At 36.8% G+C, this 15516-nt stretch overlaps 3 protein-coding genes across 3 annotated transcripts in view; 2 read left to right on the top strand and 1 right to left on the bottom strand.

The window, feature by feature from the left end:
* St13 (ST13 Hsp70 interacting protein) overlaps positions 1–15516 on the top strand; it is a 52273-nt gene that overhangs the window by 2988 nt on the left and 33769 nt on the right. The gene's annotated exons all lie outside the window — the stretch shown is intronic.
* The window catches only part of Xpnpep3 (X-prolyl aminopeptidase 3), a 56641-nt gene that overhangs the window by 39730 nt on the left and 1395 nt on the right, over positions 1–15516 (bottom strand). Inside the window, exon 2 of the mRNA XM_046429583.2 lies at positions 4089–4205. Within this exon, the coding sequence (XP_046285539.1) occupies positions 4089–4205 (117 nt within the window). The remainder of the gene's footprint in view (positions 1–4088; positions 4206–15516) is intronic.
* Positions 9945–13077, top strand: Dnajb7 (DnaJ heat shock protein family (Hsp40) member B7). The gene has a single exon (XM_046429585.2). The coding sequence runs from the start codon at positions 10191–10193 to the stop codon at positions 11118–11120; it is 930 nt and encodes a 309-aa protein (XP_046285541.1). The 5' UTR covers positions 9945–10190; the 3' UTR covers positions 11121–13077.

Genomic DNA, 15516 nt, shown 5'->3' with positions numbered 1-15516 from the left:
CTTGGACATGTTAAGCAAGCACTTTACCAGAGTTCTAACTCCAGCACTCATCATTTTAATATGTAATGATGTTTTGGTCAATGGTGGACTACATATTTATGAGGCTGGTCCCATAAGATTACATCACTCAGTGAAGTCCAGTAGTTTTAGTTTGTGTAAGCATACGCTATGATGTTTGCACAATAATGAAACTGCCTAATGATGTGTTTCTTAAAAACTGGCCCTGATATTAAGAGACATATGACTATATTACATTTGACAAAAAACGGCATCAGATCTGCCATTATATTTCATGACAGATAAAAAGATAAATGGAGAAAGGATTAAGTTGTTGCCGTACAGTTTAACTCTGATTACTTCCCAAAGAATCTGATTACTGCTATTATTGAGAGTAAAAAGTGTTTCTAGATATGTGATACAAGTCCCTTTGAGCAAAATCTTCTTAAAGCCAGTATTCTAAACTATTCCACATATTCAAAAATTAGTTTTGCCTCGTAATATAAAAATGTTAGCTACATAGGTTTTTGAAAGTAATGCTTCATTAGTCATCTTATAGATTCTTCTCATTCATTCTCTGGCTAAGTTTCTGTTTCTCTGAGCTGAATGTTTGCTGCTCTGCTAATGACAACATTACACCTGTTGCAATGTCAGGGAACATAGAGTGTCTTATACAGATACTATAAAAAGATTCACAGTTCATAATATGATATATCTCAAAATGACACTCGCCTCCTACATGAAACCATATATATATCTGGGAGGAAAATAAAGGGCATGATAGTGATAGGAGATTGACAGTCATTTTCAATCTCTAGATACATAGTCCTTAGCATTGTAGAAACAGTCTATAATGCTCAGACTTCTCTAACGACAAGTTTCGAAAAAATCACTATGGGAACCTGGGAGAGCCAGTGTGATTGCAGTTCCAGATAAAGCAGTAGCAACACAGCGACAGCAGAATTCCTTTACTTCTCATGCCATCCTGATGAATATTTTCCAAACCACCATTGCTTCAGGAATCTTGGGTAGGTATGGCAAAGAAAAATCTAAGGGAAATGGCTCCCAGAAATTCAGAGGAGCTAATCCAAAAATTTCACTGCTAAGAATTTAAGGAAATAATTGAGCAAAATACAAAGAGTGTATACCTATATTTACTTACACACACCACACACACATGTTCCTATATGAGTCTAGCCAGGCACAAAATATACACCTGTAATCCCAGGGGAGGATGAGCCAGGAGGATTATAAATTCGAGGCCATCCTGGGCAATTTAAGTGAGACTGTCTCAAAATACAAGCCAAAAGCCAGGCCTGGTGATACATGCCTGTAATCCCAGCAACTTGGAAGGCTGAGGCAAGAAGACTGCAAATTCAAGGTCAGCCTAGGCAATTTAGCAAGACCCTGTCTCAAAATAAAAATAAAATAAAAAAGAAAACAATATATATATATATTTTTTAAAAGGACTGGGAGCTGGGGATGTGGATCAGTGGTTGAGAGTTTGCCTAGCAGGCACAAGGCCCTGGGTTCAATCTCCAGCACTGAAAATAAAAAAAATATGCGTGTCACTTATGGGATAATTGAAATAGCAATGTTTTCCAAAAGTTATAAGTACTACCATAATTATGCCAAATGTGAAACCTTTTGGAGCAAACCAAGTAATAGGTGACATTATTTTATATGCCAAACTGCCTCACTGACTTTAGTTGTTTAAGAGATTTTCAAAAATGTATCACATGCCTTTTAATTGTTCTGAAAAATTTACTTTCCATCCCATAATCATTTAAACACTTCACAAGTTTTACATCTTCATATGGAGGAAAAACAAGTGATCAATACTTTGGATACTATTTTTTCCTGCAAAATCTGTATACCTGATGGTTCCTTTAAAAATTAAAACACTGATAATTCTGTTTTAAAACTCTTATCTCCTCTATTCTTTTCCACTTTCTGGTTTAGTTGTTCTGCCTTGACTCTTAAATATTTAACAACAAAGATGTATTCATGAGGATGAATCTTTTTTTCAACCTTTAAATTGCATCCTTACCAGAGATTTTTCGTTTCATTCTATGTTCTTCCCCCAGCCCATTTAAATTTTGTGTATATTTTGGAAAAGATTTAAGGACTGAAGCAGAATATCCTTGATGATAAAAGGGCATTCACATGGAAAACAAAACAAAACAAAACAAACTCCATCTACTTCTCTCTCTTCTCATTTATCCCAATGTCCAAAATCCTACATTCAGGAGTAAAATCGGGACAGGCATCCGTTTTCCCATATAGCAAAAATAATCATATTTATGTAAATGAACACATACATGTATATATTTATTTACATGAATTTAAAAGACATGATTAGGCGGCACATGCATGTGATCCCAGTGGCTTGGGAGGCTGAGATAGGAGAATTGAGAGTTCAAAGCCAGCCTCAGCAACTGTGAGGCACTAAGCAACTCAGTGAGATCCTGTCTCTAAATAAACTACAAAATAGGGCTGGGGATGTGGCTCAGTGGTCGAGTGCCCCTGAGTTCAATCCCTGGTACCAAAAATATATCAATCAATCAATCAATCAATCAATCAATTAATCAATAACATGCTTAACACTCAGATAATGTATAGCAAAGCAGTCTAGACACAGAAACCAATATGATGACAATTTGATTACCATGTTTTCAAGGCCTGGAAAATGCAGCTCACCAAATAAAATTATTTTACCACAAGAAATCAATACCCTTCAAAGCTGGTAAATCTCAATATCAATTGTACTTTTTTTTCCTTAAAAACGATTACAGGTAGGTTGATATGGTAGAGAAATACTTAAATACCAATCAGACTGCTAGTAAGCTTACCTTACAGCTTTGAAAAACTCTGATTTCTTGTGTTTCAGTGGTGAGCTGCATTTCCTGAGTCTCAGCCAATTTCCCAGCAGGAATTCCCGTCTGATGAAGAATCAGCAAAAGGAAGCCCTCACTGAGACATACTGGTATCATTCACTGAGTGGAGACAGTGAAAGAATAACATGTTTCTAAAGGCAACTTATGTTATTAACATATACGCTTACATAGTAAATACAGATTTAATTAACTCCTCAAGGTGGGAGAAACTTTTCTTGAAAAACTGACAAATGCTTTTTCTACAAAGCATTTGATGTTACTCTCTTGGTTTTAATATGCCTACCTCTTTGTTTCATATTCATTCATCACAGCTGATCCCTTAAATGCTTTTTTAGAAAACAAAAAACATCTTTAGTTTTGAACACTCAATGATGCACCTTCTAGCAGCAATACTGGGATCTCACAGCAGAAAAACAATTAATGAAATAATTTATCAATTTTTTGCATCATCTTTATCAATTGAAATTGACTGCCTCTTCAAGTGATGACAAACAAATATGGAAATCTTTTTCACATATATAAAAATATTTGAAATGAACTTTAACACTTTTGAGAAAGATGTTTTTTAAAATGTCTCTTTGTGTGTGTGTGTGGTTCTGGGGATTGAACCTAAGGCCTCATACATGCTAAACAAACATTTTACCACTAAGCTTAGTCCCAGCTCTTAAAAATATCTTTTAACACAGTAGTTTACAAATAATCAATAGTCAGACAAAGTTATAAAAACTTTGACTTAGGAGGCTCGGGTAGGAGGATTCAAAGTTCAAGGTCAGTCTTGGCAACTTAGTGAAACCCTGTGTCAAAACAAAAAATAAAAAGGGTGGGAATGGAGCTCAATGGTGAAGTGTCCCGGTTGTTCCCTAGGACTAACAATATGAAAATAAAAACATCCTGAAATAATATTTTTCACTAGTTATTTTGAATTATGAGGTTTACTGTATTTACTGTTACGGAGTGACTGTTGATACAGTATCAGTAATTGCATGTAGCTATTTAAGTTTAAATTAGTTAAAAATAAAATAAAAACTAGTTTCTCAGTCATCCTAGCAATATTACCAATGTATATTTGCCTACCAGATATTTCACAGAACAGCACAGATCTAGAATACTTGTATCACTGCAAAAAATCTTAATCAATATTCTAGAGAAAACACCTAAATGAAGAGACAGCTTGTTACAGTTAAAAGGCCTTACCTGGTCTGAGGAGGTGTGGATGTGTGAAGGGGCTAGGCTGGCCTAAATATCGATTTGGAATTCTCCTCTCTGGCACAGGCTGGAGAGAGTATCTTCGCTGCAAACATGATATGCATCCTGAAGGAAGAATAGAGAGGATGAAATAGAACAACAGATCTATACATCCTTTATGGTACTCATGCATTTATTTCCAACATTTTGGATGATTAGGAAATGCAAGTTAGCATTTCCTTCCTTCTCCCAATATTTAAATGGTTCTTCCCCATTGTGAGAGCCTGTGATGGGCTCTAGGAAAACAGAAATGAGGTCATCTCTACTCTCATCATATTGTCTGCTACAGTATAATGGAGACAGATATGCATAGACACACATACATGTATGTAAAACAAAGGTAGGAACAAGGCGAAGGAAGGGAACAAACAAAAAACAAGAAAGGGGTTAGGAAGGAGTTCACATAGATAGCTTGAGGCTGTGTCCTAAAATTTAGGAGAAGATAATTAACTTTTTTTTTTTTTTAACTGAGAATATGTGAATGCTAAGTATGAGTGATATCATATTTACTCTTGGAATATTACAGCCAGATAACGTATGAAAAATGCTTAATCATAGGATATAATAAATGTTAACATTATTATCACTAACTGAACAAAAGTTTATTGAGCACATGATTGGAACATATGCTGGAGAAGACACAAGAATGACAAGGGTTCAACCCCCAGCACTACAAAAAAAAAAAAAAAAAAAAAAATCAAGATTATTTACCTGGGTCTTCAAATAATCTAAGAATATTCAGCTAGAAGTAGACGTGAGACAAGGTGAGAAGAAACAAGCACTATAATACTGCATGGTAAATGTAGAAGTAGATTCAAATGCAAGTTTTTTTTCCCCCCCTTGGGTGGGTTCTGGAGACTGAACCCAGAGGCACTTAACCACTGAGCCACATCCCCAGCCCATTTTTTGAGACAGGGTTTCACTAAATCTCATAGGCTAGTCTAGAACTTGCAATCCTGCCTCAGGCTCCTCAATTGCTGGGATTACAGGTGTGTACCACCCCACATGGCCATATGTTAGGTTTTTGAGAACACAAAACTATCATAATGCCTAGAGTTGGGTGCAAAGACAAAAGGCATGTGGTACTCTGAGGAACACAGGAAAACATACAAAAGGTATTTCTGCAGAAATAGACAATGCCTATTTCTGTGCACATGTGCTTGAATGTGAAAGGGCAGGAGGAGGGAAAGAGACATGTAAGAATGCACCAGGGCAACAGCACCCTACTCTACCAGAAGGTGAGGGCTGCTGGAGGGAGATGAAAAGATTAGGAAGGTAGGCCCAGGCCTTTAAAGGTATTGTATGGTAAATTAAGGAATTAGATTTTTAAATTCCACATGAAGTAGACATTATCATCATTATTTTATAAAAGAGGAATCTGATGAAGAAGTAATTTGAACAAGGTCACACAGTACTGGGGAGCTAACATTCAAACCCAGGTTTACAGAGTTCATAATCTTTGCACTCTTCCCTCTGTGCAACAGTTCAGGAGATCTTCTGTTTTAATCTCAACAACGCAATCAGTACTGAACAATATCCTTGGAGCATAAAATCAGTACATAGGCAGAACATGATTAAGTATGGATCAAGTGAAAGATTTCTGTAGGAGTTATGAAGTATGAATGATGTTGTATGTATTTGGGAGAGAGTTAGAAGTCTTAAATGTTCACCCAGATTAAATTTATTGAAGATTGTTGAGAAAAATAATAACTTGTTGGATGATAAAAGAAAATGGTGCCTGGATTGAGGAAACAGTCTCCTCACTGATCTGCCTGTCTTGGTCTTGCCTCTTCAATTCATCCTCTGTAGGTTATGCTATTTCCAAAATGATCTTTCCAGTCCTTTGCTTCAGGCTGGGGTTATAGCTTAGCAGAAGAGCACTTGTCTGTAGTTCTTTGCCTCAAACTTTCTAAAGGTTTGGCCAGGCAAGTCATATGTAAATTCTAGGAGCTGTCTTTGAACTCTATAACAGAGTGAGCTTTTTAACAGTATAGCCTCTACTAACTGTATAAGCTTAAAATTTTCTACCTTTCAGAAAAAGCTTCAAAATCCTTAACTTAGCATCTTTCACAGTCTGGATACTAGACCAGACTAATTCTCAAAAACATTACTGAAGTCACACTAGGCTACATGAAGATGCCCAGCAAATCATTTTGTATCATAACAGCATTTGCCTTCAAAAATATAGTTGTCTTGGTCTAAAATGAATTTTGCCTGCTTTTTTTTGACTATACAACTTCTAAAAGTTCAGATTAAACATCATTTAGGTAGGAAGCCTTCTCTTACATTCCCAGTCCTACTGCTACAGATGCAGATGTTGTCCTGCGATGTTTATATATGCTTATTTCAACTGTTATGCCTGCCACTTTGCACATAATTCCTAGTTTGCTAGTCTACTCTAAATTTTTGAAAGGCACTTATTATTCGACTTTGTTTTTCCATGACTGGATTTGCAATACATATATTTTGAAGGTTAAAAAGCCTATCAGGGGAGCTGGAGTTGTGGCTCAGTGGTAGAGTGCTCACCTAGCACGTGTGAGGCCCTGGGTTTGATCCTCAGCACCACATGAAATAAACAAATAAAACATAGGTATTGTGTCCAACTACAACTAAAAAAATAAATACTAAAAAAAAAAAAAAAAGCCTATCAGGGACTGGAGATATAGCTCAGTTGGTAGAGTGCTTGCCTCACATGCACCAAGGCCCTGGGTTCAATCCCCAGCACCCCCCTCCCCAAAACACACACAAAAAGCCAATCAGTCTTCTGATTAGATGCAGAGAGTAAAGACAGAAGAGGATAATTCCTAGATTTGTGGCCTGAACAGTGGGTGAATAGTGTACCATTAAATGAAACAGGAAAGACTTTAGGTACTTATTGGATATCACAATAGAAAAGTCAAATAGAAAGTATTTCAGAAGGAAGAGTGACAGGCTAGATAATAATTAAATGAAGGTATTAGAAGCACATAGGTGATATCTAAGCCCTGGGATACCACTTAGAGAGACTGAGTAAAGGCTGGAACTATAAAATTTTAAGTGTGAAAAGCACAGAAGAAAATAAGAAAATTAGAAGACCATGGTATTTAGGAAGCTAAAGAAACAAAGGTATTTTTAAAAAGGAGGAAGGAATCAAACTGTGGCAAGTGCTTCAGAATATGAGAAAGCCAAAAGGACAACCACTGGACTCTGTAACATGAAATTCCCTGGAGAAACTGACAAGCACATTTTTAGCAGAGTATAGATGGAAACCAGATTGGAGTGTGCCAAGAATGTAAGAAAGCACAGATTCCAAGAAAACAATTTTGAGAAGATTTCTGGGACCGAATCAGAGAAAATGGCACAACAGCTGGGAGTGGAGAGGGCCCCAGCCAAGGGGGATGACTAAAGCAGCAAGTCCTGTTTTAATTTTTCAATTTCCTAACTTTTCTCCTTACATTTTTACACTCTACTAAAACTAGTTTTCTCAAAATATGAGTTTTTGGGTACCGGGCATTGAGATACATTCCCAACCCTATTTTGTATTTTATTTACAGTCAGGGTTTCACCAAGTTGCTTAGCATCTCACTTTTGCTGAGGCTGGCTTTTAACTCCTAATCCTCCTGCCTCAGCCTCCCAAACTGCTGGGATTATAGGTGTATACCACAGCGCTCAGCTAAGTATTCATAAGAGCAGAATTTTCCATTTTCTTTCTATTTAGGATGGGGAGGATTACTGTGGATTGAATCCAGGGGCACTTTATGTTTTAAAAATCTCAAACTTTTGGGGCTGGGGTTGTGGCTCAGCAGTAGAGTGCTCGCCTAGCACATGTGAGGCCCTGGGTTTGATCCTCAGCACCACATAAAAATAAATAAATAAAGGTATTGTGTCCAACTACAACTAATAAAAAAATATTAAAAATAAAATAAAGGTTCAATCCCCAGCACCAATACATAAATAAATAAAGGTCATCATGTCCATCTACAACTAAAATAAGCAAACAAACAAAAACCTCAAACTTTTGATCCTCCTATCTCAGCCTTTCAAGATGCTGGTATCTGTCACTACATCAGGTAGAATTTTCAATTTCCTAACTTTTCTCCTTACCAGTGGTTCTCAATTTATGTTTGTGGATGTCTAAAACCTAAACTCTTAAGTCTTGGTCCAAGAAATGTAGTAGAAGCTGGGTGTGGTGGTATATGCCAGCAATCTGGGAGGCTGAGGAAAGAGGATTGCAAGTTCAAAGCCAGCCTCAGCAATTTAGTGAGGCCCTAAGCAACTTAGGGAGAACCTGTCTCAAAAAATTAAAAAAGGGCTGAGGATATGGCTCAGTAGTAGAGCACCCCTGTGTTCAACCCTTGGTACCAAAAAGAAAAGAAAAGCAGTAGAGTGGAAACATCAGCATTTGGAAATTATGTTCAGAAAGTTTAAACATTTTCATTAATCAATTATGTAGCTTTAGGCAAATTACTTTATCCCTCAGAATCTTGGCTTATGGGCACAAAAATGTTTATTTTGCCGAAATGCTATGTCAGCTAAATGAGAAACTGTATGTAAATTATTTGGATCAGTATGATAAGAGGGTGCTCAAATGATGCTCAATATTGTTATTGTTTTCAAAGGTAGGCAAATATAATCATGCATATGTTACACATAAATACATGTAAGCACATATACTGGAGAGAATTCCAATTACTTGGGTTTTAAACATTTCACAATGCCTCTTGACAACTAGCATGTAAAAACCAAAATAAATGTAAAGCAAAAAATACTCAGACCTAGCAAACAGCTTAGAAAGACTGTCTAGAAATATACTACATTTCTATATTTCATTAGAGAATTGTTTAACTGAACTGGTTTTAAATGTAACGGAAATTAAAACAGACAAAAATAGAGAAGGAAAAACAGATTGCTATGGAGAATTTTCTAGGACAATAAAATGAGCAAGGAATAGAATATTTTTTTTTAAAATTCAGTTGTAGTTTGTTGATAATTTAAATTATCCTCAAAGAAAATCAACTTTGGTTAAATAACTGGGCTTTCTAATTCAGCTTCCCAATTGCCATTTATTCTCTACATAGCAGCCACTGATCCATTTAAAAATAAGTCTGGGCTGGGGATGTAGCTCAGTGATAGAGCCCTTGCCTAGCAGGTGTGAGGCTCTGGGTTCAATTTCCAAAATCTTTAACTACATATTGAACAGTATTTAACTTTTTTTGACAACAGGGATTGAACCCAGGGGACTTAACTAGTGAGTCACATTCCCAGCCCTTTTTGAGACAGGATCTCACTAAATTGCTTCTGACCTCCCCTAAGTCGCTGAGGCTGGCTCTGAACTTCTGATTCTCCTGCCTCAGCCTCCCAGGTCACTGGGATCACAGACGTGTGCCACCATAGTAAATTTAAGTGGGTAAAGATACCATCTCAAATGACTCACCATTGGCATGCAAAAATCTGGCATATTAAGCCACTTTCTCCAGGAAGCCTTCCCTGACATCCTAGTCTGGGACAGATGTTTCTTATTCAATTGTTTATCAGCCAGTACTTCTTCTATCACTGCCTTTATTATATTGTTACAAATTAAAATAAATGTGTCAACTACTTAAAATCTTTTTTCACATAGTTCATTAAGTGATTTCTTTCTAAACCAAAACATGGAGGAAACAGAAACTAAGGCTCAGTAATCTGGAGGTCATATTACATAATGCTGTGGCCACTAGCAAAAGGTCCTTTTAGTTTATGAGGCATTGTTTGGGACCTTGGGGGGGGGGTGAATACAGTAAAAACAGTGTAGAAGATTCAGGATGTTCTGGCGTGTCTCTGGTCTAGTTCCATTTGGAAGTTCCAGTCCCTACTTCTAACCTGGAATGACACCATAATGCAGCCCTCTCTGACATAAACTTATAACTCTGTTTGCCACATAATCAGACTTCTAATGTCTCCTAGCAGTGGCTCATGGTAGTAGTATTTCCTTTAATGTAAAAATGTGCCTATTTGCAGTCACTGCCTCTACCACCAACAGAGCCTGAGCTTCGAGGAAAAGACAGTGCTCACTATCCAGTGTGCTGTTAAAACATGGTGGATTACTATGAAGTTCTAGGAGTACAGCGATATGCTTCACCTGAGGACATTAAAAAAGCTTATCATAAAGTGGCACTTAAATGGCACCCTGATAAAAATCCGGAAAATAAAGAAGAAGCAGAGAGAAAATTCAAAGAAGTAGCTGAGGCATATGAGGTATTATCAAATGATGAAAAACGGGACATTTATGATAAATATGGAAAGGAAGGATTAAATGGTGGAGGTGGAAGTCATTTCGAGGATGAATACGAGCATAGCTTCATATTCCGTAAGCCAGATGATGTCTTTAAAGAAATTTTTAGGGAAAGGGACCCATTTTCATTTCACTTCTTTGAAGACTCACTTGAGGATCTTTTAAATAGTCCGAGAAGTTTCTATGAGAGCAGAGGAAGTGCAGGATCCTTTTTCTCTACCACCAGTGAACATCCAACTTTGGAGAGATTTTCTTTCTATGATACAGGATATACATCATATAATTCACTGGGGCATGAGGGCCTTCCTTCATTCTCTTCCCTGGCATTTGATGATAGTGGGATGTGCAACTATATATCTTTTACAACTTCAGGCAAGATTAATGGCAGAAACATTAATATGAAGAAAATTATTGAGGATTATCAAGGAATAGAAGATATACAAGATGATGAGTTGAAATCCTTCTTTGTAAATGGTGTGGCAGATGAAGACAGCTTTGCAGCAGAATGCAGCTGCAGAAGACATTCATTTAACAATTACTCACCTAATTTCTATAGCCCCAAATATGTACCTCAATATACTTTTGTGGACAATGATGAGCAAGGTATACCTTTCATTACCAGCAACTGGGATCCCTCTATTTTCTCAGCAGGATTCAAAGAAGATGGTAAGAGGAAAAAAAAGAAGCACAAAGAAGTGCAGAAAAAGAAGTCAACCAAAAGGAATCTCTAAACTGACTTTAGACACATTATGTTCATATAACATTTGAACATGACTCTTTGTGTGTTTTGGTTAATTACAGAGTTTTATAGATAACATTTGTTTAATACTATCCAAGGTTATGTTTTTGACCTTTTAATTAGGTTTACGAGCATTGGTCTATAGCTTGGATTAGGTATGTCAGAAAAACATGATCTTATGGTAACATGGGGATGTTAAAACTTTGGAAAACTGAAAATATTTATTTTTTATTTTTGAGCTATTTACATATAGAATTTGTCCCGACTAGAGTTTATGACCTACTTCATTCCTTTTATCTGACTAAAACCACTATACAAACTTTTGAAATATGTATAGCATTAGTGGACAAATGTATTAAGATACACAGGTTCAGACTATATACTTTTATCATGAAATGACTTTTTCCCAGTGGAGGCACAGCATTTTATACATGACTTAAAGATACTACAAATTAAAGTATAAAATTTTTTTCTTTTGGGTTGAAATAGACTTATATTTGTACAAACATGTTCACAGCTGTAGTATTCAAAACAACCAAGAGGAGGAAGTAACCCAAATATCTACCAACAGATGAACGTATAAAACATGGTGTGTACACACAAATATTATTCAGCCTTAGAAAGAATGTATCATATGCTACAACATGGGTGAGTTTTCAGGACATTATGGTAAGTGAAATAAGCCAGTCACTCAAAGACAAATACTGTATGATTCACTTAGATAACATATCTAAAGTAGTACAATTCAGAAAGTAGGACACTGGTTACTAGGGACTGGGAAGAAGGGGAAAAAGAGGAGTTTATGGTCATGGAGCTTCAGATTTGCCATATGAAAACATTTTGAAGATGTTTCACAAGAATGTGAATATACTAATATCATTAAACTGGATATTTTAAAATGGTTAATACAGTAAATCTTACATAACATGTATTTTACCATAATTATTTTTTTCTTTTGCTATGGGGGACTGAACCCAGGGGTGGTCAACAATTGAGCAACATCCCCATTCCATTTTTAAAAGTTTGAGACAGGGTCTCACTAAGTTGCTGAAGCTGGCTTGAACTTGTGATCTGCCTGCCTTAGCCTCTTAAACCACTGGGATTACAGGCATGTAATCCTAGCAGTAAGCTAGGCCACAATTTTTTAAAAAAGCTAGTATTATCCAGATTTTTCAGAGGAATCTGGCTATATCATATGTGGCAACCTATCATTCATTCACTTCTATTTTCATCTGAAGTTTGTACTCAGGATCAACAAACTCATTATTCTAAAATACTACCTATGTCCTTTTAAATTTAGGGTCATGTTGGGAGAAAACAGATGAGCTACAAATAACATTGGGTATCAAGCAAGTAGTCTGAAGTAAATATCTGCATATATTTATTTCTTTTTAAAATGTGTTAACTTTGATTCAACACTATTCACTATTTGTAGCTTCCTGTAATGATTTCAGTTTCAAAATATATTGTCTCTCAATTTTTTTTTCATTAGCACTTTTTGAGTACCTGCTATTTGTCAGGCAGCGTTATATAGGTTCTTGGGGTATAACAGTGAACAAAACAACAAAAATCTTAGCTGTAACAGTTACAAACTAGAGATAAAAAATAAATATTAAAAAACAATCTGGCTGGGTACAGTGGTGCACACCTGTAATCCCAGTGACTTGGAAGGCTGAGGCAGGAGGATCACAAGTTCAAAGCCAGCCTTAATAACCTTGTGGAGCCCTCAAAAACCTAGTGAGACCCTGTTTCAAAATAAGAAACAAAAAAGGCTGGGAATGTAGCTCAGTTTTAAAGCACCCCTGGGGGGCTGGGGATGTGGCTCAAGTGGTAGCGCGCTCGCCTGGCATACGTGCGGCCTGGGTTCGATCCTCAGCACCACATACAAACAAAGATGTTGTGTCCGCCAAAAAACTGAAAAATAAATATTAAAAAATTCTCTCTCTCTCTCTCTCTCTCAAAAATAAAATAAAATAATTAAAAAAAAAAATAAAAAATAAAGCACCCCTGGGTTCAATCCTTGGTACCCAACGTCCGTCCCCCCCCCCCCTCCACAGGGCTTTTTTTTTTTTTTTTTTTTTTGAGACAGGGTCTTCGTATGTTGTCCATGCTGGCCTCAAAGGATCCTCCTGTCTCAACCTCCCAAATATTTGGGAATATCAGCATATGCCATTGCATCCAAATCAGAACTTTTTTTAGGTCTAAAAAAATTTTGGGATATACAGATTGTAATTTTAGCTAAAGTAGCCAGGGAAAGTGGTTAGATTCAACATGCCAAGGATACTGACTAGGGTATCTGGTAAAAGTAAATTCCAGGCAATAGCAAGTGCCACATCCCTAAGGCAGCTGCATAAAATGCATTAGAGGAGACGAATGTGGCAAATTAAGACAGCAAATAGATGAAGTTAGAAAGGCAGAAGGGTTGAAAGGAAGTCAGATTATGCGTGAACCGCTAGATCACAGTATGCACATTGCCTATCATACACAGGATAGGAAGCTCCCCCTGGAGGATTTGAGAAAAAGAGTGACAAAACGTGATATATTTAAATAGGACCCTTCTGGCCGCTTTGGTTGAAAACAGACTCAAAGTAAGCATGGTAACCACACTATTGCCATAAGAAAATATAGTGGTTTGGTCCAGCGCAGTGGCAAAGAATTATAAAAATGTGGGATATTCAATAGGTAGGGTTAAACAGAATATGCTGACAATTTTGGGATATGACAGAAAGAGGATGACAAGGTTTTTAGCACAATATAGGAAGAAGGGAGTTGTATTCACTGAGATAAGAGTGCAAGGTTTGGATACACTACATTTAAGATGCTTAAATTCAGTAAGCGCTGAAAAGAATTTCCTGCATTGTAACTGTATTACAATTATTTGCCTAATCTGCCTCCCATGAAAGCAGCCACTTTTACATTCAGTGCTCATTGTTTGGTGCGCAATGTTTGCTGAATGAGTTATCTGCAAATAGGTTTTTAAAAATACTGTCTTTAATATTCTCAGTATTTCCTTTTCTCATGTCAGACTTAAAATGATATATTTTGAATGCTTTAATCTTTTAAAATACAACAAATTTATGCATCACTAGTGTTTTATTGTCCTCAGATGACTGGATGGTGCTAATAACATAGTTCATCTAATGAAATCTCTATTAGGTTTACAATCTGGGATTGGAGGTGTAGTTCAGTGGTAGAGCTAGTGTTTGGCAGGCATGAGGACCTGGGTTCAATCCCCCGCATCCACACATGCACAGGCACGCATGCGCACGCGCACATACACAAGTGAAAAATACAATAAATTCAATTTAGGTTTGCATGACTTTCTTTTTTAGAGTATTGGGGATTGGACTAAGTTGCTTAGGGCCTCACTAAGTTGCTGAGACTGGTTTTGAACTCATGCTCCTTTTGCCTCAGCCTCTTGACTAACTGAGATTACAGGTGTGAGCTACCATGCCAGGTATGAATGCATGACTTTCACAGATAAGCAAGTCTCCTACAGTATTCAACTTTCTGCACCCAAAGCCTTTCTAAGGAAGAACAACTACAGATACTCAAAGGTTTACTGATGAGTACCTCAGGCATGGAATTTTCAAATTCTAAAATGTAAAAAAATTCCAGGGTAACATAGTATTTACAATTCATGACTATTTTCCTTGTCACTGGAGTCAAGACTCTATTATCACACTTAGCTATAGTGTTATCTGTAGCGTTGGTCAAGACTATTATCACACTCAACTACAGTGTCATTTATTGTTTGTCTATCTCCCTTTGACCAGACTGAGCAATCTAGGGAAGTGGCAATCCATCCACAATGACTAATTTAAAAAGTTAATGAAGGGGCTGGGGATGTGGCTCAAGCGGTAGCGCGCTCGCCTGGCATGCGTGCGGCCCAGGTTCGATCCTCAGCACCACATACAAACAAAGATGTTGTGTCTGCCGAAAACTAAAAAATAAATATTAAAATTCTCAAAAAAAAAAAAAAAGTTAATGAGGGACTGGGGAAGTAGCTCAGCTGGTAGAGTGCTTGCCTGGCATGTGTTAAGCCCTGGATTCAATCCCCCACATCCCAAGGAAAAAAGTTACTTATTGCATTAAAATGCATTCTTCGTGGCTCACTTGATGAATAAAAAGTTCCAAAATTACTTAGATATACTGGTGCTATAACAAAAAGGACTAGATACAATACTATACAAGGTGCTTGATGTAAAATCCCTGACTTGTGAACCATCATCCTGTGTTTTAAGTTCCTTCTCGGACTTAAGAAGATTCAAGATCATTCATTTATCGAGTTAAAAACTTGCTTATTCTATGGAAGTAAACTGAAGGATAATGAATTAATTTTGTAAAGATCTTGGTATGTATAATGTAGTATCTAGTCCTACCTCGAT

Source organism: Marmota monax, unplaced genomic scaffold (assembly GCF_021218885.2).
Source record: "Marmota monax isolate L192 unplaced genomic scaffold, Marmota_monax_Labrador192_F-V1.1 WCK01_AAM20220418_F8-fsc00051, whole genome shotgun sequence".
Taxonomy (NCBI): Eukaryota; Metazoa; Chordata; class Mammalia; order Rodentia; family Sciuridae; genus Marmota; species Marmota monax.
Note: the sequence above shows the minus strand (reverse complement) of the source record. Positions and strands in the feature narration are given on the sequence as shown.

Coding starts and splice junctions, on each gene's coding strand:
- Dnajb7 (XM_046429585.2), top strand. CDS start 10,191: ATGGTGGATTACTATGAAGTTCTAGGAGTACAGCGATATGCTTCACCT.